Here is a 24,050-nt window from a genome sequence, read left to right on the forward strand (position 1 = left end):
CCTAAAGAAGAAACTGTGAAGGGTTACATAGTGTATTGCTGATATGTCTTTTAGTTGCAAGTACCACTCACTTGCAATTGGTTTAAGTTAAACACAAAACAAGTATTTATGGATTCATGTAACTGATAACTCTAAGAGTGGGATGGTTTCCAGCATGGTTATAATCTGCTTTAGGCACTGGTTCTTAAGGTGTGTTGGGGACCTCTGGGTTCCCTGAGACCCTTCTGGGTCTGTGAGGTCAAAATTATTTTTGTAACAATTCTAAGACACTGTTTACCTTTTCCTCTTATTCTCCCACATGTGTACAGTAGAGTTTTCCAGAGGCTACATGACATGTATCACAACAAATTGAATGCAGAAACAGATGGGGGGGAAACAGTTGTCTTTTATTAAGCTAGACATGAAAGAGATTTGCAAATAAGTAAAATACTGCCATTCTTCTCAACATTAAAACAATTATTTTTCATATAATACTTGAGCCATGTTAGCATGCAATGAGTTTATTTTTAAATGAATTTATATTTTAAAATTAAAAGAAAAATTTTATAAGTAGAAGAATCACAAAAGCTCTGATTAACTTACTTTTCTGTAATGTGTCCATTAATCAGGAATTAAGCACAAAACACCTTTGAGCAGTGAGACGAGAAATTACAAAGTCTGTATGCTAAAGTTTACTTGTGAGAAGCTTCTCTAGCTTTTCTTCAGAGTACGTTGTATCTATATTTTAAAATTATTTGTAACCCCAATGAGCATGAATATCTTATTTTCAAGTTCACAGAATATCAAAAACAGTAAATTAAATGGGACACAGATAAAAAATTCACTGGTGCCAGAGACGGGTCCACTGACAACTGAGTAAAATAATAATTAATGCACAGGTCATTCAAGGGAGAATGACCATTAGAAATGTTTAATAACAAAAGCATAACAGATAAATTAGAGTCATAGATAACAATTTTCAAATGAATCTTTGATTTCAAACAGGAAATTTCAAGTGAATTTCAGGTTTTCAATGGATTGCTTCAGGCAACATGCAAGGAATTCTGTGTTCACTTTCATTTAAGTTAAGGGTACATACGTTGAGTACTTTGGTACTAAGCAGTGTACTAAGAATTTTAGGGACTTTAATTCTTTCAAAAGCCCTGTGAAGTGGTTATTATTTCTGATATACAGATGAGAAAACTGGATTTAGAGAGGGTAAGCAACTGTTAGCAATAGCAAGTAAGAAGCAGAGCCAGGATTCAAAGTCTGGTCTGATTACAAAATATATAATTTTAACTTCTTTTGCTGTCACAGGGCATGGGTGAGTCTCACTTGGAAAAAAGAAGTTTCTGTGGACAAATAAGTATGAGAGCTGTAGTTACAAGAAAAATTAATTTATTGCAGAATTTTTAGAGCCTTTGTTACGCTATAGTACACTGAGCCTCTGCAAAAGAGTAGCTGAGCATGCACTGTTATTCAAACTTGTTTGATTGTGAAACTCTTCTCTCCTTCCCCCCCCCCCCATTCTTTCTTGAGGATCTAGTGTCCCATGATGATATGCCTTTATTTTTTTAGTAGGCCCTGGTGCTGTCTGCATATTTTGCATTATAGGTGTAATGAACGATAGTTGAAGGTCAAAATCAGAATCTGCAATTAATCATGGTAAAACTACATTATGTGCATAGATGTTAGCTGAAGCTATTGGCATGAATGGAATTACCCACAGAACGTACAGAGTGAAAAACATCTTGAATCACATACATTTAATTTCAATGTAAAGAGGAAGAGACATTGGTGGGCAGATGGGCAAATTAGGAAACAAGGAGAGTGAAAAGCAATGTAAATTACAGAGTTAAAATAGTGTGAGAGTGCTGAATTTGGCAATTAGGAGGTTACTTTTACCACTGATTTTAGTAGGACGGAAGCCAGATTTCAAGAGGCTGAATGAAACAAGGAAAACAAAATGTAAAAAAAAAAAAAAAAAAAGAAAAAGAAAAAAGAAAAAAAGATTTCTGAACAATTTGGAGTAGGACATTAGGTAGAAAGGAATTTTTTTTCCTTAAGACTCTAAGACACTTAAATCAGATTGGTATGGAGCTGGAAAGGGGTCAGTGGAAAGAGAAAGATATTAAGTAGGAGATAATTGATGGGGTGAGGTTCCAAAAGAAATAGGGGAGATTGGAATCAAGAGTTTCTTGAGATGTGCAGAAAGGAGGGAAGATGGTTAAAGATACAAATAAATTTTGAGAAGTTAATGATATTGTAGTCATGGCTTCTAAGTGAAGCAAAGAAAGATCATCTTTTGAAAAAACAAAAAGGACTTTCAAGTGGTAATAGGAGCTCAGAATGGAATAAGTAGTCAGGGATGAATAAAAGAACTGTTAACTAACTTTGAAAGTCTTTGTTAAAACAAGTGTGAATTTTGGGGCACCTGGGTGGCTCAGTAGGTTAAGTGGCTGTCTTGGGCTCAGGTCATGATCTTGCAGGCCATGGGTTCGAGCCCTATGTGGGGCTCTGTGCACATAGCTTAGAGCCTGGAGCCTGCTTCAACTTCTGTCTCCCTCTCTCTCTGCCCCTCCCCTGTTCACACTGTATGTGTCTCTCTCAAAAATGAATAAACATTAAAAGAAAAAAAAACAAGTGTGAGTTTTGTAGTTAGTAGTAGTAATAGTAGTAAGTAGTATTTGCAGTTACTATTATGTGACTTTCTTCAGAAGTGCTAACAAGTCTAAGAGCAAGAATTTGGGGCAAAAAACATATCTTTTATAAAGGGAGAGGGAGCTAATAACACATTTGCAGATTTTTTTTTTTTTTAAGTTTATTTTGAGAGAGAGAATCCCACGCAGCCTCCACACTGTCTGTGTAGAGCCTGATGCGGGGCTCAATCTCAAGAACTGTGTCAAAATCAAGAGTCGGAACTTAACTGACAGAACCACCCAGATACCCCTGAAAATGTTTTTGTAGAATATTCCCAATGTAACTCTCACCTTTTGCTTCATTCCCCCGCTTCCCAATTACAAAAATCTATCTGGTCATATGGTTCAACCAACATTTGTTGAACACCTATTGGACTTTTGCTAGGTAATATTTTATTTAGTTCTTAGAGCCAAGTTTTCTTCTTTTTTCTATTGTCATCGTATATATTATTTAATGAAGACATTTTGTGAGAACTTGCTGCTCTTCAGATTATTTTTTGACCTTTATGTTTAGTCCATTAGATTCTGTAAAATGTATCAATGTAAATTCAAATTCTAACAGGTTAATTTAAAACAAAGGATAGCTGTGAGAGGATTTATTTTATTACACTGTGTATTTCATTTAGATATTAAATGATAATTTTTACCATGTCTTTGTAGAAATTGTCACAGAAGGAAAAAGGAAAAAGTCTTCATCTTCTGAGTTACATAAGGTATGCATTAGTTTTGCTTTTAATCTGTTCATTATCTTCAGAGTTACTAATATTGAAAGTATTTTGCTATTTATTTTTTAAACAAAAATTTAAAGAAAATATAAAAACTTAATCAGTGTTTTATAGGGAATGGTATATCCTAATTATTTCAAGGGTTAACCAAGAAAATTTCTGGGATGTGACTTACTTAAATCATTGTGAGATGTATCAGTACAGTTTCCAGACCTTATTTTAGATTTTATATAAAACATAACCCAGCATTTCTTTGATAACTGAATATATTAGTTATCATTCATTCATTTTAATACTGTAGATATACAAAAGTTGTGCTCAAGTCATGTGCTGAAAATTACTATTTAAAATATTTCCTGTGAAACTTTAAAAAAAATTTATTTAGTTCTTTTATGTAAGCCAAGAGTAGCAAAAGAAGCAAAATGAAGTTTCTACCTATGTAGAAAGTGTTTCAAAAAATATAATTTGTTTTTAGAAAAATGATCTTTTTTCCTCTAGAATTTTGTGATATTTTATTTATTTAAGTTTATTCTGAGAGAGAGAGAGAGAGAGAGAGAGAGAGAGAATGCAAGTGGGGGAGGGCTGGAGAGAGAGAGGGAGAGACAGAGAATTCCAAGCAGGCTCTGCACTGTCAGTGCAAAGCCTGATGGAGGGCTCTAGCCTGTGAGATCACAGCCTCAGCCGAAGTCTGATGCTTAAAGGAGCCACCCAGGCGCCCCTAGCATTTTGTGACTTAAACACAGTAGTATCCTGATATACATTGTAATAATTTATTAGACACCTTTTACTGAAGCATTCCAAATTATGCAGAGAGGACTTTTAATTTGACAGAGAGAACTTTAATTTGGTACATTTCATGGAACAAAGAGGGAGAAGAAACCATAAAGAGGGCTTTGAGAGAGAATCAAGAGCACACAGACCACAAGACCAAACAGAAAGTATGGCTTTAGGTACTCTTCTGCCTTGGCTTACTTCACATTTGTGGAGCGTGGTTTCTTCACTCAAAATTCTGGATTTGGCTTCAGTGGCGTAAATGAGGGGGATAAAAAGAAATTCTCACATTGCTACCATTCCCAATTTTAAATACCTCTGTATTGACTACTGCTGCTTCTGTGTTTAATACCTCCAGTGAAGTGAAATGCTCTGTTTTAGGCTGTTGCTTCATGCAGTTGAATCTGAAAGTCCACCATTAGAAGTTCATAGTATTGAGTAAATACATTTGTTTTATTTTTAGATGAACTGCACTATTTTTTTTAACTTTTTATTTTCCAGTACCTTTAGATTTACAGAAAATTTACAGAAATAGTACAGCGTTTGCATCTACCCTTCACTCAGCTTCCCCTAGTGTTAATATCTTACATAACCACAGTGCAATGACCACAATTAAGAAATTAATGTTGGTACAGTACTTTAAGCTACAGACATTTGGATTTCTTACGGTTTTTTAAAGATTTTGTTTTGGGGGGGCCTGGGTGTCTCAGTCGGTTAAGCATCCGATGTTGGCTCAGGTCATGATCTCATGGTTCACGAGTTTAAGCCCTGTATCAGGCTCTGTGCTGACAGCTCGGAGCCTGAAGCATGCTTCGGATTCTGTGTCCCCATCTCTCTCTGCCCCTCCCCCACTCACACTCTGTCTGTCTCTCTCAATAATAAATAAACATTAAAAAAAATCTTATTTTAAAGTAATCTCTACACTCAATGTGGGGTTTGAACTCAAAACCCTGAAATTAAGAGTCTCATGCACCACCGACTGAGCCAGCCAGGTGCCCCAGTTTTGTTTTGTTTTCTTTTTTTTTCACACTAATGTCATTTTTCTATTCCAGGATCCCACGTTGCATTTAGGTGTCATGTCTCCTTGATTTCCTTCATTCTGTGACAGTTCTTCAGTCCGTATTCCTTCATGGTCATGACATTTTAAAAGAGTACTGTGATTTTTTCAGTATTTTGTTGAATATCTCTCAATTTGGCTTTGTCTCTGGTTTCTTATAATTAGATTAAAGTTATGGTGTTTTGGAAAGAATATGTGATGTGCCCTTCTCAGTGTATCCTATCAGTGTAACCATTACTGGTTATGTCAGTCCTGACTGCCTGCTTAAGATGGCTTCTATCTGGTTACTCCTTCACTTTGTAATAGGTATCTTGGGAGAGCTACTTTGAATCTGTACTGCAAATACACTGTTTCTTAAACTTTCGCTCACTGTTTAACCACCTAGTGGTGGATCTTGCCTGCAGCGATTGTGTATACAATAGTCTATTGGTGATTTTCTATTTCCCTCATTCCCTTCATATTTATTAATTGAAGTTCTTCTGTAAGGGAGACCTGCCCCTCTTCCCTCCTTATTTATTTATTTATTCAGTTATTTATTTTTATCAATATGGATTCATAGGTATTTTATTCTATGGGTTATAATTTATTGTAGCATTATTGGTTTTGTTGCTCAAATGTTCTAGCTTTGGTATTGGCAGATCTTTTAGTTTGGCTTCTGTGCCCTTTGGACATGCTGCTTTTTTTTTTTTTTAAGTTTATTTTGAGGGGGAAGAGGGGCAGAGAGGGAGGAAGAGAGAACCTAGTGCGCTTGAATCTGTGAGATCATGACCTGAGCTGAAGTCAAGAGTCAGGTGCTTAAATGATTGAATAACCCAGGTGCCCCTCAGTACTGATACTTTTTTAAAAAAAAATTTTTTTAGTGTTTATTTATTTTTGAGAGATGGAGAAAGAGCACAAGTGGGGAAGGAGCAGAGAGAGAGGGAGACACAGAATCCAAAGCAGGCTCCAGGCTCTGAGCTGTCAGCACAGAGCCTGATGCGGGGCTCGAACTCACGAACGATGAGATAATGACCTGAGCTGAAGTCGGCGCTTAACCAACTGAGCCACCCAGGTGCCCCAGTATATTAAATTCTTAAAAAAATTTTTTTAATATTTATTTATTTTCGAGAGGGAGAGAGTGCAAGCAGAAGATGGGCAGAGAGAGAGAGAGAGAGAGAGAGAGACAGACACAGAATCTGAAGCAGGCTCCAGACTCAGCTGTCAGCACAGAGTCCGACATGGGGCTTGAACCTACCAACGGCAAGATAATGACCTGAGCTGTAGTCAGATACTTAACCAACTGCGCCATGCAGGTGCCCCAGCATATTAAATTCTTGTTAGTAGTTTATATTACTGCTTTTTCTCTCAAGGTAGCTAGGGAAATAAATTACTGAAAGAATTAGGGCTGTGATGGGTATAGGTACAAGACACTGATACATTTTGACTTTAAAGTATTTGAAAAATATTTCTGAAGGGGCCCCTGGATGGTTCAGTCAGTTAAGCATCAGACTGTTGATTTCAGCTCAGGTCATGGTCTCATGGTTTGTGAGTTTGAGCCCTGCATAGGGCTCTGTGCTGACAGTGCAGAGCCTGCTTGGGATTCTCTGTCTCTGCCCCTTCCATTGCTCGCTCTCTCTTTCAAAATAAACAAATAAACTTAAAAAAATTTTTCTCTAAAGCAATACCAGTTTGTTGTAGAGAAATTAGAAAAGTGAGTTGAGGAAAAAAGACCACTCAGGCAGGACCAAAATTAATGTTTGGATGTATATCTTCCTAGTTTTCCTATATTTTTTTGTTTTGTTTTTATTTTAACTTGTTTTATGTTTTATTTTTTTTTAATTTACATCCAAATTAGTTAGCATATAACTAATAGTTACGTAGTACCTAGTTACATAGTACATAGTTACATCGTTTCGTGTCCCTTCGAAACAGCATACCTGTATCCCTTGGATAAATGCCTAGTAGTGCAATTGCTGGGTCATAGGGTAGCTCTATTTTTAATTTTTTGAGGAACCTTCATACTGTTTTCCAGAGTGGCTGCACCAGCTTGCATTCCCACCTAGTTTTTCTATTTGCATATCCATGTATAACAAACACATATTTAAATATTAAAAAATAGAAAACCACAGAATACTCTTTTATAATTTGCTTTTTCTGCTTAACTATATATTATGAACATCATTTTCTGAAATCAACTTTAAAGTATGGCTCAGTAGGTATTTGTTGAGTACTTAACATGTATTGGACACTATACTAGGCATAAGTACCAGGAAAACAGTAGCAAACATTTTTAATGGCTACATTGTATTCAGTTATATGGGTGTATCACAGTTAATTTAATCAATATCCTATTGTATTTTTGAGTTTTGTTTGTTTGTTTGTTTTTTAAGTAAACTACACCCAGCATGGGGCTCAAACTCATGATGCGGAGATCAGGAGTCACATGTTTTACTAACTGAGCTAGCCAGGCACCCCTTGAATTGTTTTTAATTAAAAAAAGAAATTATGAACAGTGCTGTAGTTGTTATCCTTGTAGCTAAATCTCTGGAACATCATTATTTCCTAAATTATTCCTGGCCTTTTTTTTTTCTTTTGGATATATTTTTTTAAGTTTATTTATTTTGAGAGAGAGAGAGAGAGAGAGAGTATGAGCAGGGGAGGGGTGGAGAGAGAGGGAATCCCAAGCTTATAGCGCAGAGACTGACTGATGTGGGGCTCCAACTCACTAACTGTGAGACATGACCTGAGTGAAGCCAAGAGTCGGATGCTTAACTGACTGAGCCACCCAGGTGCCACTGGCCTTTTAATAGCTGAATGTAGGTTAATTCAAGCCTGTTCACCCTCTCACTCCCTGTTTTTTTTTTTTTTTTTCAAGTTTATATATTTATTTTGAGAGAGAAAGAGAGAGGGAGGGAGAGAGAGAGAAAAAGAGAAAACACATGGGGGGAGGAGCAGAGAGATTGGCAGAGAGAGAATTTCAAGCAGTCTCCTTTCAGTGTGGGCTGGAACTTACCATGAGATCATGACCTGAGCTGAGATCAAGAGTCATATGCTTAATTTTAATTGACTGAGCCAACCAGGTGCCCCAAAGCTGATATCTTGGTATATGTGAAGTAAGAGTGTGAATACCTTGAATTCTGCTAATGGGGAGATCCATAGTTTTTGGATTTACGTATGAGGAAGTTGCTATTCTAGTTTGAATATTGAAAAATAAGAGTTTAAAAAATTATTTATTTATTTATTTTGAGAGGGTGGGGATGGGGAGACAGAGAGTGAGAGGGAGAGAGAATTCTAAGCAGGCTCTGCACTTCAGAGGGCTGAATCTCATGAACCATGAGATCATGACCTGAGCAGAGATCAAGAGTCCGACACTTAATCAACTGATCCATCCAAGCACCCTGAAAAATAAGACTTTTATTCTTCCTTGGTAAGTAATAGCCATACCTTTGGACAGACCCCCAATTTTCTTTAAATAATAACTTTATATTTAAGTAGTATCTGAATAAGTAAGCGATTAAGATTCTGAAGTTCTGTATTAAGAACATGGCAGAGATCATTTTAGCCTGAACAATTTAATGAGCATATGTTAGTAATGTGTAACTTGTCAGTGGATTCCAGCATCTTTTTTTTCTCCTGGATTATCTGCTTTTGATAGCATTTTCTTTTTGAAGGCTATACTATAATGAATCAGGTATAGAATGAACCTGAAGGTGACTACATGACTTGATCTGCTGAAGAGCTTGTTTAGTATTACATTTGAACATTAGTAAGTAAATAAATGTTCTTGAGCTTTGTTTTGGGGAAGTTATTAGAGTTCTATTGATATATTTAAGTGTAATGTGAAGGGAAGGAGATTTAGAACCCATTTTTGCCTTAAAAGTTTAAATTTGAATCTTTATTAGAAGCCTGTTGAAATACTTGAGAGTGTTAGGAGTTCCTTCTGATTCTTGTAAATGGAATTATAATGTATGCTTTATAGAATCATGAATAGCTTAGAATCTTTATTGGTTGTACACAGCTGAGACCATGATTAAAATTTGTGTAAGACTAGATCAAGTTGTTGCAAAAAGGCTTACATTATTTTTTTATCAGTCATTAAGAAAAAAGTGAGCGTGGAAAAAACTGACAGTAGTTAGTTGTACCTGAAATCTGCTTGTCCTATGCTTGTATACAATATTAGTGTGAGAGATTTAAATCTATAATTTATTAATCAGGAAGCTGAAGCAGAGGCTTTTCTGGAGCTTTAAATATTAATATTTTTCCCCTTACCTTTAACAGTTGCATTGTATTCCTATCAAAACATTTGGAAGCTAGGAAAACACAAAAATGAAAATAAAATTCATCTCTTGGGGCGCCTGGGTGGCTCAGTCGGTTAAGCGTCCGACTTCGGCTCAGGTCACACTCGCGGTATGTGAGTTCGAGCCCCACGTCGGGCTGTGTGCTGACTGCTCAGAGCCTGGAGCCTGTTTCAGATTCTGTGTCTCCCTCTCTCTCTGACCCTCCCCCATTCGTGCTCTGTCTCTCTCTGTCTCAAAAATAAATAAACGTTAAAAAAAAAATTAAAAAAAAAATAAAATTCATCTCTTATCTCACTAGAGATAATCACTGTCAAACATTGTTATGTACAGCCTTTCACATTTTATTTCTATTCATGGATTTTGTTTTTTTGCCTTATAAAGAAAGATCATTCTGAATCTGTGTTTTTCTTTTATACTTATTTTATTTGAAATAATTTCTTTTTTTTTTTAAAGTTTATTTTTTTTGGTAATCTCTGCACCCAGTTTGAGTAGGGCTCAAACTCATGACCCTGAGATCAGGAGTTGCATGCTTTTCTGACTGAGGCAGTCAGGCTCCCCCAAAATAATTTCTTAATATCATTAATTTTCTGGAACATGTTATTTAATAACAACTGAATAGTATCTTACTTGGTTTAATTTTGCCATAATTTTGTATTATTCTTTTATTATTTCTAGTTTTTCTATATTAAAATAATATGTGGTCTATATCCCTTTTCATAAATATTTATATATACTTTTATTTTCAAAGCTTTTAATGCTAGTTTATAGAGTTTTAATAAATATCCGTATTTCATGTGTCTATACTTTGGAGGGAATAGAGAACTGCCCTTTTTCTTTTAATGTTTGTTTATTTTTGAGAGAGAGAGAGAGAATGAGCAGGGGAAGGGCAGAGAGAGAGGGAGAGGAGAATCCTAAGTGGGCTGCACAGTGTCAGTGTAGAGCTGTCACGGGGCTCAGTCTCATAAACCATAAGATAATGACCTGAGCTGGAATCAGGAAGTCAGATGCTTAACCAACTGAGCCACCCATGTGCCCCAAGAACTGCCCTTTTTGAATATAGGATAAATTATATTTTGTGTCTGTCCTAATGGAAGTATACATAAATATTTATTAGGGTAAATAATTCATTGATACTGAGTATAAGCCATTCATAGGTAAAATGATTGAAAACAAGTTACTGTGGAAAAAGAATATAAAATCTTCTACAGAAGACATCAGCAGTATTTTATAAGAAACTAATTTTACAGAATACACAGTACTTTTCTAAATTTTAGTTACTGTCCTACAAGTTTGAACTGGGTAACTTTTTTTTTTTTTTTTTTTTTTTTTTTTTTAATATCCAAGGTAGTTAACATATAGTGTAGTATTGGTTTCAGGAGTAGAGTTTAGTGATTTATCACCTACATATAACACCCAGTGCTCATCCCAACAAGTGCCCTTCTTAATGCCCATCACCCATTTAGCCCATTTCCTTCCCCTTTCCCCTCCAGCAACCCTCATTTTGCTCTCACTATTTAAGTCTCTTATGAAAAAAAAGGTCTCTTATGGTTTGCCTCCCTATTTTTAACTTATTTTTACTTCCTTTTCTCTATGCTCATCTGTTTTGTTTCTTAAATTCCACAGATGAGTAAAATTGTATAATATTTGTCTTTCTCTGATTGACTTATTTTGCTTAGTGTAATACACTCCAGCTGCATCCACATTGTTGCAAATGGCAAGATTTCATTCTTTTGATTGCCAAGTATTATTCCTTTTTGTATATACCCCGCATCTTCTTCATCCGCTTATCAGTCGATGGACATTTGGGCTCTTTCCATACTTTGGCTATTGTTGATAGTGCTGCTATAAACATGGGGTGCACGTGTCCCTTTGAAACAGCATACCTGTATCCCTTGGATAAATACCCAGTAGAGCAGTTGCTGGTTCGTAGGGTAGTTCTATTTTTAATTTTTTGAGGAACCTCCATACTGTTTTCCAGAGTGGCTATACCAGTTTGCATTCCCACCAACAGTGTAAGAGGATTCCCTTTTTGCTACAGCCTTGCCAACATATGTTGTTTCTTGAATTGTTAATTTTAGCCATTTTGACTGGTGTGAGGTAGTATCTCATTGTGGTTTTGATTTGGATTTCCCTGATGAGTGATGTTGAGCATCTTTTCATGTTAGCCATATGGATGTCTCCTTGGGAATAGTGCCTGTTTATGTCTTCTTCGCAATAGTTCACTGGATTATTTGTTTTTGGGGTGTTGAGTTTGATAAGTTCTTTATAGATTTTGGATACTAACCCTTTATCAAATAAGTATTTCAGAAATATCTTCTCCCATTCCATAGGTTGCCTTCTAGTTCTGTTGATTGTTTCCCTGAACTGGGCAACTTTTTAGGTTATTATAAGGGCCATGTAACTACTTACCCCAAACTTAGTAGTTTGAACTTATTTTATTCAGGAATCTGCAGTCTGGGCATGGTTCAATTGGAGATAACTTTAATTTTTTTCACTTGAGAGTTAGCTAGGTTGGCTTGGAGGTCAGGGCCTTTGATCACTTTGAAGGCTTGCTCACTCACTTATCTTGATTCCTGTGCTGAGAAAACTCAGTATCATGGTGTAGATTTATTTCTTTTTCGATGTTTCCAGTATAGTGGCTTAAGGGTGTCCAAGATTTTTTTCTATTGGCTCAGGTCTCCTGAGGAATGTGTATTGAGGGAAAGGGAGGAAAAAAAAGAGAGGAAGGAAGAGAGAACACAGAAGCATGCAAAAGCCAGGCTGAAGCAATATAAGTATTACCTTTAATGATCTAGCCTTGGAAGTCACAGGTCTGCCCAGATTCAAGGGGAAGGAACGTAAACTGCACCTGATGTTGGAGGACTGTCATTGTCACATTGTAAGAAGAGCATGTGGAATGTGGAATATTGGTGTGGCCATTTTGGGAAAAATATAATATGCCACATTATCCAATATAGGCTAAATAACCTGCTCACAACGAATCCATGGGTGTGAACAGCCTGAAGACCTTATCGTTACCCTTTGAGGAAGCAATTGTTGTTCCCTAATTAAGAATATGAAGGAAATGACTTAGAGATAATATTGTCTTTTGCAGATGAAAACATAAAAATAGGTACCTTTTTATACAGATTAGGTATAAGTAATTAAGAAGTTATTAGTGCCTTGGAGGATCAACTCAGATTGCTGTGAAATAAGGGTTGCGATAACCTTTGTTCAAATTTACTGTGTTCTCATGACTTACACTTTACTCTCACTGAAATCATTTTATGGATTGCTAATGGATGTAGTTGATATAGTACTTATTATGTTATATTTTGTAGGCTGAATTTGATGCTTAACTATCATTTATAACTTTCTCTTAATGTTAAATTTAAGGTATTTAAATTCTAAACAAATGATTTCAAACTTGTGGTTGTAATCCATACATTCATTTGTTTATACAGCATACATGAGCCATACACTTCAGAGATCTAAAGGTGACTAAGTTAAGGACCTCCATAGCCTGGAGAAGAAGATGGACATATAGACAAATATTTATAATATAGTATGATACATGTAATATAAATAGTGTAATAAAAATGAACCAACTACTAATACCCAGAGAAAGGAATGCCTTGGTTTGGGAGTGACAGTTGTGTGGATAGGAGACAAATTTTGAGCAGAATCTGGTGTTTTATAAGGGACAAGTAGAGGGAAGGGCGTTCTTCATACATATATACAAAGGGAGCAGTACATACAAAGGTCTAGAGATATGAAATAATATGATGTGTTTGAAGGAGGTTGAGTAAACAGTGTGGTGGGATGTAGAGTTTGTGATGTGTGGGTGATGTTAAAGAGCCCAGATTGTTAAGAGTTTTATCTGTATGTAGTAGGTGCGGTTGTTGTATGTTAAGTATTGTAGCCATATTTAGATTTGTGTACTAAAGAACTCCGGGGATAGTATTTGAAAGATTAGAAGGGATAGAGACTGTAGGTAAGAGAATATAGTATGGCTTGCTCATACTAGGCAAAGCCTAACTATAGTTAGGAAGCTATTGTGATACTTTATTTATCTACCTTAATACTGAATGAGAGGTTTTTAGAATAAAATTATATTAAACTACCTATAAATTAACCACTGAGTTTAAAACTAATAGCAAAATGGGGTATGTGGTTGGCTTAGTCAGTACACGATGCAAGTCTTGATCTCAGGGTCGTGAGTTAAAGCCTCACATTAGGTGTTGAGCTTATTTAAAAAAACTGAAAAACTAATAGTAAAATATTAACACAGGTAATATAATGATTCTGTTAGCTGATTCAGTTCTTATTTATATTTCAGTTAGATCAATTATTTTCTCATTCTGATTTCAGATAACAAAGATGTTAAATGCAAAATCAGAGGATGTTCGTGTGCAGTCATCACTGTCCAAACTCAGAAGCTCAGAACGCTGGGATCTCCCTTTGCAGGGGGTAAATAAAAACTATTTTTTTAAAGTACATAATATTATTTAGTGTGTTGAAAATATTAAAACATTTTTTAATGTTTATTTATTTTTTAATTTTTTAAATGCTTAATTATATTAGAGAGACAAGAGTGTGGGGGGGGAGGGGCAGAGAAAGAGGGAGACACAGAATCCAAAGTGGCTCCAGGCTTTGAGCTGTCAGCACAGAGCCTGATGCGGGGCTCAAACCCACAAACCATTAGATCATGACCTGAGCTGAAGTCGGACACTTAACCGACTGAGCCACCCAGGTGCCCCAGTGTTTATTTATTTTTGAGAAAGAGAGACAGAGTGCTAGCAGGGAAGGGCAGAGAAAAAGGAAAACACAGAATCTGAAGCAGGCTCCAGGCTCTGAGCTGTTAGCACAGAGCCCCACAAGGGGCTTGAACTCACAAACTGTGAGATCCTGACCTGAGCTGAAGTCAGATGCTTAACTGACTGAGCCACCCAGGTGCCCGGTGATGTTTAAAATATTTTAATAAAATTGAGTTTTCAGTTTTTTATATGCCCTTGTTTGGGTTTTTTGTGTTATTTAATCACAAGTTTTTAATTAGTGTATTTCTGGTATTTGTTGAAGTGGTGAAGTTAGGGTCTCCTTTAGTTTAAATCTAAGTATACCTTATTTTGCATGAGTGTTTTCTTGAAATTTAAATCTCATTATTGTACAATGTATTTTAAATTTACAAGAATACTAAGCTTATTAGAATCATTTGCTCTTTTGCTCTTGTTTTGTAAATTATAGAGGGTATATTTTAAAATGTGACACAACTGTACTTTAGAAGATATTCTGATTATAAATTTTAACTTTAATTTTATCACTATTAAGCATTTTTATGGAGCTTTTGTGAATAACTCTTAAGATGGCACATTTTAAGTATATATATTTTTTTCTGTTGCCTGGTCACTTTTTAAAAATAGAATTTTTCTCAGATTTTCCAGTTTATCCATTTGAGCCTGTGTTCATTTCCTAGGGCTCATGTAGCAAAATACCATGGTCTGGGTGGCTCAACAGAAATTTATTTCCCAATAGTTCTAGAGGCTGAAGTCCAAGATCAAGGTGCTGGTAGGGTTGATTTCTCTATTGCCTTTCTCCTTGGCTTAGAGATGGCCATCTTATTGCTGTGTCTGCCTATGACCTTTTTTTCTGTGTACCTACATCCTGGTGCTTCTCTTCTTAAAAGCAAACTAATCCCTGGGTTAAGTAAGTCCCTACCCTTATGACCTCATTTAAACTTAATTACCTTTGTAAAGAGCCCATCTCCACAAACAGTTGTCTTGACAGTTAGGACTTCAACATATAGAATGGGTATGGGGAGCACAATTCAGTTCACATCATCAAATAATACATTTGTTTCTCTTTTTTGTATTTTGTATAAAAAATGATAAATGAGTCAAGATGACTTCTGTTGACAGAAAAGAAATTGTGTAAGGTTAGAAAATTTGGGGTGTATAGAAAAGTACAGGTGAAAAGACTAAAGAATCTTTCTCTGTTCCTTTTTCCTAAAGGCAACCACTATTAATAGCTTTTTTTTCATTCCTTTCAAGAAAAAAAAATACATATGCCCATAAAAATAATAATTTATATTATTTTTTGATTGTTACAGAACAGGGATCATGAAATCGACACTGTTCTATGCTTTGTTTGCATTTAATATTTCTTAATTTTTTTTTTCTATTTTAACACATTTAGATATACTTCCTTTATTTTTTTTTGGCTTTGTAGTACTCTAAAAATATAAAAATACTGGGGCGCCTGGGTGGCGCAGTCGGTTAAGCGTCCGACTTCAGCCAGGTCACGATCTCGTGGTCCGTGAGTTCGAGCCCCGCGTCAGGCTCTGGGCTGATGGCTCGGAGCCTGGAGCCTGTTTCCGATTCTGTGTCTCCCTCTCTCTCTGCCCCTCCCCCGTTCATGCTCTGTCTCTCTCTGTCCCAAAAATAAATAAAAAATGTTGAAAAAAAAATTAAAAAAAATATATATATATAAAAATACTATAATTAAAAAAATTTTTTGAATATAGTTGTCACACAATATTACATTAGTTTCAAGTGTACAGCATAGTGATTCAGCTTCTCTTTATGTTTTGCTGTGCTCACCACAAGCGTAGTTAACCATCTGTCACCATATATAATTTACTTAGTGCACTGGTATTAGATTGTTTCCAGAGTTTTGCTAATAGAAACAGTGCTGCAGCAAACATCATTTTTTTTTTTGAATATCATTTTTCATATGTAGAAATCTATTTTTGAGTGGGATTACTGGGTTGAAGGGAATTTGTATATTTTAATAAACATTGCAAAATTGTCTTATAGAAACTGTGCACTAATTTATATTGCCACCAATGAAAGCTCCCATTTTGCTAGAAACTTACTGGCACTGGATATTATCACACAGTAAAATTGTTGCCAATTTAATAGGAAGAAAAAAACATAATTTTAAAGAAAATTTAGTCACTTTGCATGTATGTATTTTGTTAGGACATTGGATTTATTGTGGAATAAATGTTATATATACAATATATATAATTTTAAGTATACACACACACACACACACACACACACACACACACACTGCCTCTTGGAAGTAGACGTAGGCTTTTTGTTGGGTTTGTTTTCTTAAGCAGTATCTTATTAAACGCTTTTTTTCCTTTACCCTTCAGTCATACATGTCTTCCTTAGTTTTTGGCTTTCAAGAGGTAGATGTGGATCACCTGAGAGCTCTTTGGATATTAAGTGTTTGTGTTATAGTCTTCTGTCTTCTCTTTTTCCTTAACTTTTTATTTCAGCAGTCTCCTTTTCCTGAGAAACTAACCATTTATTTCTTATTTAGTTTCTTCTAACCCACTGAGTGAAACAACATCTTTCAGAGACATACTTTCTTTTCCCATGACTAGTTTCCCACCCTAGTTGGATGTCTTCCTTAAGTTAGTGTTACTTTTCGGAAATCTGTATCCTGTTTGAGATTTGAAGTGGCTCATGTGTCAGCATTGCCATGCTGTCTTGTTGCTTTAGATTTCACAACGTTTGCTAAGTATGCTTCATAGTTTGTAGAGTTTGAGGCTGTACCAGTATCTTGCTTTATTGTTTCTCTCACACACCCTTTTTTAAATTGTTTTTAGAGGGTTTCAATGAACAACAAAGAGATAACCTTGCGTAGTCTTTAGTAGAATTTTAACTCCTTTATTTACATGTTTGTGATTTTTATTGAGATAAAATGATATGAATTAGGTTACACAGGTCTTAGGTATATAATTGAATAAGTTTGACTAATGTGACATATGTAACCAATCCTGCTCAAAAATAGTTCCCTACAGTGTGAGAAATGATGTTCACTGTTGCAGTGTTTCCCGAGGAATAGAGCAGTCATGAACCTTGAGAGTTGTTTGTGCCCCTTTCCATTGTATCTTATCTTTTCCTCTCTCCCAGTCCCTAGCCCACTACTAGCAACCACTTTTCTGAATTCTATTTCTGTAGGATAGTTTTGCCTGTTCATACAACGTACACTCTTTTGTGCTTTGCTTCTTTTGCTCAGCAAAATGTTGCATTTCATCCCTGTTTTGCATCGATCAGTGGTTTGTTACTTTTTATTGCTAAATCATACTCCATTATGTGGCCATAACACAGTTTATTTAATTCTGTTGATAGACTTTTGGACTTTTTTTCTTTTTTTTTATATACAGAGAAAGCAAGTGTGTGAATGTGCACACACCAGGGAGGAGCAGAGGGAGAGGGAAAGAGAGAATATTAAGCAGGTTCCACATGCAGTGTGGAGCCGATACAGGGCTTGATCTCACAACTATGAGATCATGACCTGAGCTGAAAGCAAAGTTGGATCTTCAACTGACTAAGCCACCCAGGTGCCCTTGGACTTGGTTTTAATTTGCATTTTCCTGGTGACTAATGGCGTTAAAACATTTTATACGTTGATTGGCTTTTGTATATCTTTTTTTGTGAAGTGTGTGTTCAATTTTTTCACCCTTAATTTAAAAAATAAATTTTATTGAGAATTAATTTATATATAATTAATCCATTTTAATTCTTTTTGAATTTTGACAAGTGTATATGCTTTTGCAATCACCACAATAATAAAGGTGTGCGTGCGTGTGTGTGTGTTTGTATTTATAGTTTTTTTCTCAGTGTACAGCTCTGAGTTACAAGTTCTGTACAGGCTCATAGAAGTATTATGACAATGAAGATACTATACATAGTTCTATCAGTCCAAAACATTCCCTGGTGCTGTCCCTATGTAATTGTTCTCTGGCTCCAGTTTTCACCCATGGTAACATTGTTTTCTGTAGCTACACTTGTACATTTTCCAGAATGTCACACAAATGGAATCATAGAATGTGTAATGTTTTGAGAATGACTTTTACTCTCAGCATAATGCCATTGAAATTCATTCATGTTTTGGGGCACCTGGGTGGCTCAGTCGGTTAGGCGTCCGACTTCGGCTCAGGTCATGATCTCACGGTCTGTGAGTTCGAGCCCCGCATCGGGCTCTGTGCTGACAGCTCAGAGCCTGGAGCCTGTTTCAGATTCTGTGTTTCCCTCTCTCTCTGACCCTCCCCTGTTCATGCTCTGTCTCTCTCTGTCTCAAAAATAAATAAAACATTAAAAAAAAAAAAAGAAATTCATTCATGTTTTTGTGTGTGTCAGTAGTTTATTTATTTCCGCCGTTGACATATGGGTTGTTTCTAGGTTTTTGGCAATTGGGAATAAAGCTGCTATACATATTTGCATACATATTTTTTTTGTGAGCATAAGTTTTAATTTCTCTAGGGTAAATACTTAGGAGTGGGATCCTGGATTATATGGTAAGTATATATTTAATTGCCAAACTGATTACCATAGTGGTTTTATGATTTTGCATTCCCACCAGCAGTGTATGGAGAGTTCTGGGTGCTCTGTATCTTTCTTAGCATTTGGTATTGACAGTTTATTTACTTTGTAAAAAATGTTTATTTATTTTTGAAAGAGTGTGAGAAGGGGAGGGCAGAGAGAGAGAGAGAGGGAGACACTGAATTTGAAGCAGGCTCCAGGCTCTGAGCTGTCAGCATGGAGCCTGATGTGGGGCTCGAACTTACAAGCTGTGAAATCATGTCCTGAGCTGTGAAATCATAACCTGAGCCAAAGTTGGATACTTAACCAACTGAGCCACCCAGGTGGCCCCAGTTTATTTGCTTTTTTAAATTAATGGAATCTATTTTTTAAGAGTAATTTTAGGTTTACAGAAAAATTGAAGGAATAGTACAGGTAGTACCCATAAACCCCTTAATTCCCCCTCCCCTGTTACCCCCACACAATTTCATTTATTAATATCTTTGCATTAGTGTAGTACATTTATTACAATTGATGAGTCAATACTGATATTATTATGTATTGAGATGTAACTGACATATAACATTGTACTGATTTTAGGTATACAACATAATTTGGTATATGTATATATTGCAGAATGATTAGCACAGTAAATTTAGTTAACATCCATCACCACACATAGCCACAGTTTTCTTATGATGAGACTTTTAAGATCTACTCTCTTAGTAACTTTCAGATGAACAATCAATATCAGTAAGTCACCATACTGTGTATTACATTCCCAATATCATTAAGTCACCATGCTGTATATTACATTCCCAGGACTTATTTATATTGTAACTAAAACTTTGTACATTTTGACCCCCTTCACCCACTTTGCCCACTCCCCACCTTTGGCAACCACAAATCTGTTCTCTTTATACCTTCAGATTTTTTTTTTTTTTCAGATTCTTCATATAAGTGAGATCATACAGTATTTGTTTTTTTGGTCTGATTTATTTCACTTAGCCTTATGCCCTCAAGGTCCATCCATGTTGTGCAAATGGCAAGATTTTTTTTGATGGTTGGATAATATTCCATTGTGTATGCATACCACATTTTCTTTATTCATCTATTGGTGGACATATTGTTTCCATGTCTTAGCTATTTTATTTTATTTTATTTTATTTTATTTTATTATTTTTTTTAAAGTTTATTTTTGAGACAGAGACAGAGCATGAACGGGGCGGGGGGGCAGAGAGAGAGGGAGACACAAAATCGGAAGCAGGCTCCAGGCTCTGAGCCATCAGCCCAGAGCCCGACGCGGGGCTCGAATTCAGGGACCGCGAGATCATGACCTGAGCTGAAGTCGGAGGCTTAACCAACTGAGCTACCCACGCGCCCCTGTCTTAGCTATTTTAAATAACGCTGAAATGAACATGAGGTTGCATATATCTTTTTGAAGTGGTGATTTCATTTCCTAACGATAACTACCCAGAAGTGGAAGTGGAATTGCTGGATTATATGGTAGTTCTGTTTTTACTTTTTGGAGGAACCTCTATACTGTTCTCCCTAGTGGTTGCACCAGTTTACATTCCCACTTGCAGTGCACAAAGATTCCGCTTTCTCCACATCCTTGCCAGCACTTGTTATGTCTATGTCTTTATGATAATGGCTGTTCTAACAGGCATTGATGATTAGTGATGTTGAGCAGCTTTTCATGTAGGTATTGCTCATTTGTATGTCTTTTTTGGAAAAATATTCAGACCCTCTGCCCATTTTTCAATTTTTTTGGGTTTGTTTTTACTTATTTTTGAGAGGGGTGGGGAGCTAGAGAGGGACTGAGAGAGAGGGAGACTATCTGCTATCAGCACAGAGCCCAGTGTAGGGCTCAAACTCACAGAACTGTGAGGTCATGACCTGAGCCGAAATCAAGAGTTGGATGCTGAATTGACAGAGCCATACAGGTGCCCTGAGTTTTATGAGTTCTTTAAATATTTTGGATATTAACCTCTTATTAGATATATGATTTTCAAATAATTTCTTAGATTCTGTATGTTGCCTTTTCATTTTGCTGTATAGAAGCTTTTTAGTTTGATATAGTCCTACTTATTTCTTTGTTGCCTTTGCCTACATCTCAGATCCAAAAAACCATTCCTAAGACCACTGTTAAGGACCTTACCATCTTCTAGAAGTTTTATGGTTTTAGGTCTTATGTTTAAGTCTTTAATCCATTTTGAGTTGATTTTTGCATATGGTATAAGATAGCGATCCAGTTTCATTCTTTCACATATGACTATTTCCCAGCACCATTTATTGAATAGACTTCTTTCCCCATTGTGTTATTTTTGGCTCCTCTTATATATTAATTGAACATATATGCATGGGTTTATTTCTGGGCTCTGTTCTGCTCCGTTGATGTATGTGTACCATTCTATGCCAGTACCATTCTGTTTTGATTACTATAGCTTTATAATATAGTTTCAAATGAGGAAGTATGATGCCTCTGGCATTTTTCTTCTTTTTAAAGACTTCTTTGACTTTTTGGGGTCTTTTGTTGTTCCATACAGATTTTAAGATTGTTCTATTTCTGTGAAAAATGCTGTTGGAATGTTGATAGGGATTGCATTGAATTTATAGATTTCTCTGAGTAGTGTGGACATTTTATCAATATTGTTCTAATCCATAAGCACAGGATATTTTTCATTTATGTCTTTTTCAGCTTCTTTAATCAGCGCCTTATAGTTTTCACTGTATTGGACTTTCATCTTGGTTTAATTTATTCCTAGGTTTTTCTTTTTTTTTTTTTTCTTTTTTTTTTTGTTTGGTTTATATATGGGATTGTTTTCTTAATATCTCTGATAGTTTGTTGTTAATATATGGAAATGAAATTGATTTTTGGATAGTGATCTTGTATCCTGAAACTTTATTGAATTTGTTGATTAGTTTTAGCAGTTTTTGGTGGAATCTTTAAGCTTTTTTTTTTATGTTTATTTATTTATTATGAGGGACAGAGAGCATGAGTATGAGCGAGCTGGGGAGGGGCAGAGAGAGAGAGGGAGAGAGAATCCCAAGCAGGCCCTGTGCTGACATGGGGCTTGATCCCACGAACTGTGAGATCATGAGCTGAGCTAAAATTAAGAGTTGTATGCCCAACCAACTGAGTCACCTACGTGCCCCTTTAAGCTTTTCTATGTATTACATCATGTCGTCTGTGAATAGAGACAACTTTACTTCTTTTTAATTTGGTTGTCTGTTATTAAATTTTTATGCATGCATGCATGCCTAATGCAAGATTTGGTTAGGACTTCTAGTATTCTGTTAAATAAAAGTGTGGGAAGTTGGAAACCTTGTCTTTTTCCTGATTTTAGAGAAAATACTTTGAACTTTTCATGATTGAATATGATAGGAGCTGTCACCTTGTGATATATGGTCTTATTATGTTTAGGTACATTCCATATATATTTATTTTGCTGAGAGTTTTTATTGTGAATGGATGTTGAATTTGTCAGATGGTTTTTCTGCATCTTTTGAGATGATCATATGTTCCATCTTTTATTTTGTTAATGTGGTATTTCACATTGATTGACTTGTGGATGTTGGAACCTTCCTTTCATCTCTGGAATAAATACTATTTGATCATGGTATATGATCCTTTTCTGTGGTTGTATTGGGTTTGCTAATATTTTGTTGAGGATTTTTGTGTCTGTTTTCATCAGATATTTTGCTCTGAAATTTTCTTGAGTGTACTGGTCTGATTTTGGTATTAGGGTATTGATGGCCTCATAAAATGAGTTTGGGAGTGATTCCTCTTCTTCTCTTTTTTGGAGGAAATTAAGAAAAATTGGTAATAATCATTATTTAAGTGTCTGGTATACTTTACCAGACAAGTTCTCTTGTCCTGTACTTTTGTTTCTTGGGAGTTTTTGATTACTCATTCAATCTTACTAGTAATTGTCTGATCAGATTTTCTGCTTCTTCATGATTCAGTCTTGGTAGGCTGTGTTTCTAGAAATTTACTCATTTTTTCTAGGTTGTCTAGTTTGTTGTGTAATTTTTTGTAGTAACCTCTTAGGACCTTATGTAGTTTGGTGGTATCATTAGGAATGTCTCCTCTTTCACTTACGGTTTTATTTATTGACTTCTCTTTCTTTTTTTTCTTGGTGAGTTTAACTAAAGGTTTGTCAATTTTGTTTATCTTTTCAAAATACCAACTCTTAATTTCATTGGTTTCTTTCTTTCTTTCTTTCTTTCTTTCTTTCTTTCTTTCTTTCTTTCTTTCTTTCATTCATTCATTCAAGTTTATTTGAGACAGAGAGAGAGCACAAGTGGAGTAGGAGCAGAGAGAGAGAGAGAGAGAGAGGGAGAGAGAGAGAGAGAGAATTCCGCAGAGCCCGATGTAGGGCTTGAACTTATGAACTGTGAGATCATGACCTGAGCCAAAGTCAGTCGCTTAACCAACTGAGCCACCCAGGCGCCCTGGTGTATAATTCTCTTTATACATTGTTGGACTTGATTCTTTTGAGATTTTTACATCTATGTTTGTAAGAGAGATTGTGTAGCTTTATTATCTTGTAATGTATTTTTCTGGTTTTGGTATTAAGGTAATGCTGTCCTCAGAATGAGTTTGGAAGTGTTCGTCTGCTTTTGTTTTTTGGAAGAAATTGTTGAGAATTTGTATAAATGGTTTCCTTAAATGTTTGGTAAAATTCACCAGTGAACCAGTCTGGGCCCAGTGCTTTCTGTTTTTGAAGGTATTAAATATTGATTCAGTTAATTTAACACCTATGAGACAATTCAGATTATGTATTTCTCATTGTGCAAGTTTTGGTAGATTGTGTTTTTAAAGATACAGGCCCAGTTTATCAAATATGTGGGAGTAGAGTTGTGTCTAGCATTTCTTTATCATTTTTATATAGTGTCCATGGGATTAGTAGTTATCACCTCTCTTTCATTTCCTATATTACTAATTAGAGCTTGTCTTTTTTTCTTAGTTAACATGGGTAGAAGTTTGTCAATTTTATTGATCTTTTTAAAGAAGCAACTTACAGTTTTGTTGATTTTCTCTATTGATTTCTTGTTTTGTTTTATTGATTTCTGTCCTATTTTTAGAAATTTTCATCTCCTTTCTTTGAAATTTGTTCCTCATTATTTTAGTTACCAAAGATGGAAGTTTAGATTATTGATTTTAAAATTGTCTCTTTTTTTAACAGATGCATTCAATGCTATTAGTTCCCCTTTTAGCATATGAGCTTGAGAAGAATGCA

General features: G+C 35.6%; 1 protein-coding gene across 12 annotated transcripts in view; it reads left to right on the forward strand.

Moving 5' to 3' along the window:
• The window catches only part of SENP7 (SUMO specific peptidase 7), a 155,073-nt gene that overhangs the window by 2,187 nt on the left and 128,836 nt on the right, over positions 1–24,050 (forward strand). For 7 of the 12 annotated variants that reach the window (XM_058731544.1, XM_058731549.1, XM_058731550.1 and 4 more), the window contains exons 2-3: positions 3,339–3,391; positions 13,859–13,957. In XM_058731544.1, coding sequence (XP_058587527.1) covers positions 3,339–3,391; positions 13,859–13,957 — 152 coding nt within the window. Of the gene's footprint in view, positions 1–3,338; positions 3,392–8,468; positions 8,638–13,858; positions 13,958–24,050 lie in introns of those variants that run through there. The other 5 variants (XM_058731555.1, XM_058731548.1, XM_058731545.1 and 2 more) reach the window with 5 other exon arrangements.

The sequence above is a fragment of the Neofelis nebulosa genome, chromosome 5 (genome assembly GCF_028018385.1).
Source record: "Neofelis nebulosa isolate mNeoNeb1 chromosome 5, mNeoNeb1.pri, whole genome shotgun sequence".
Taxonomy (NCBI): Eukaryota; Metazoa; Chordata; class Mammalia; order Carnivora; family Felidae; genus Neofelis; species Neofelis nebulosa.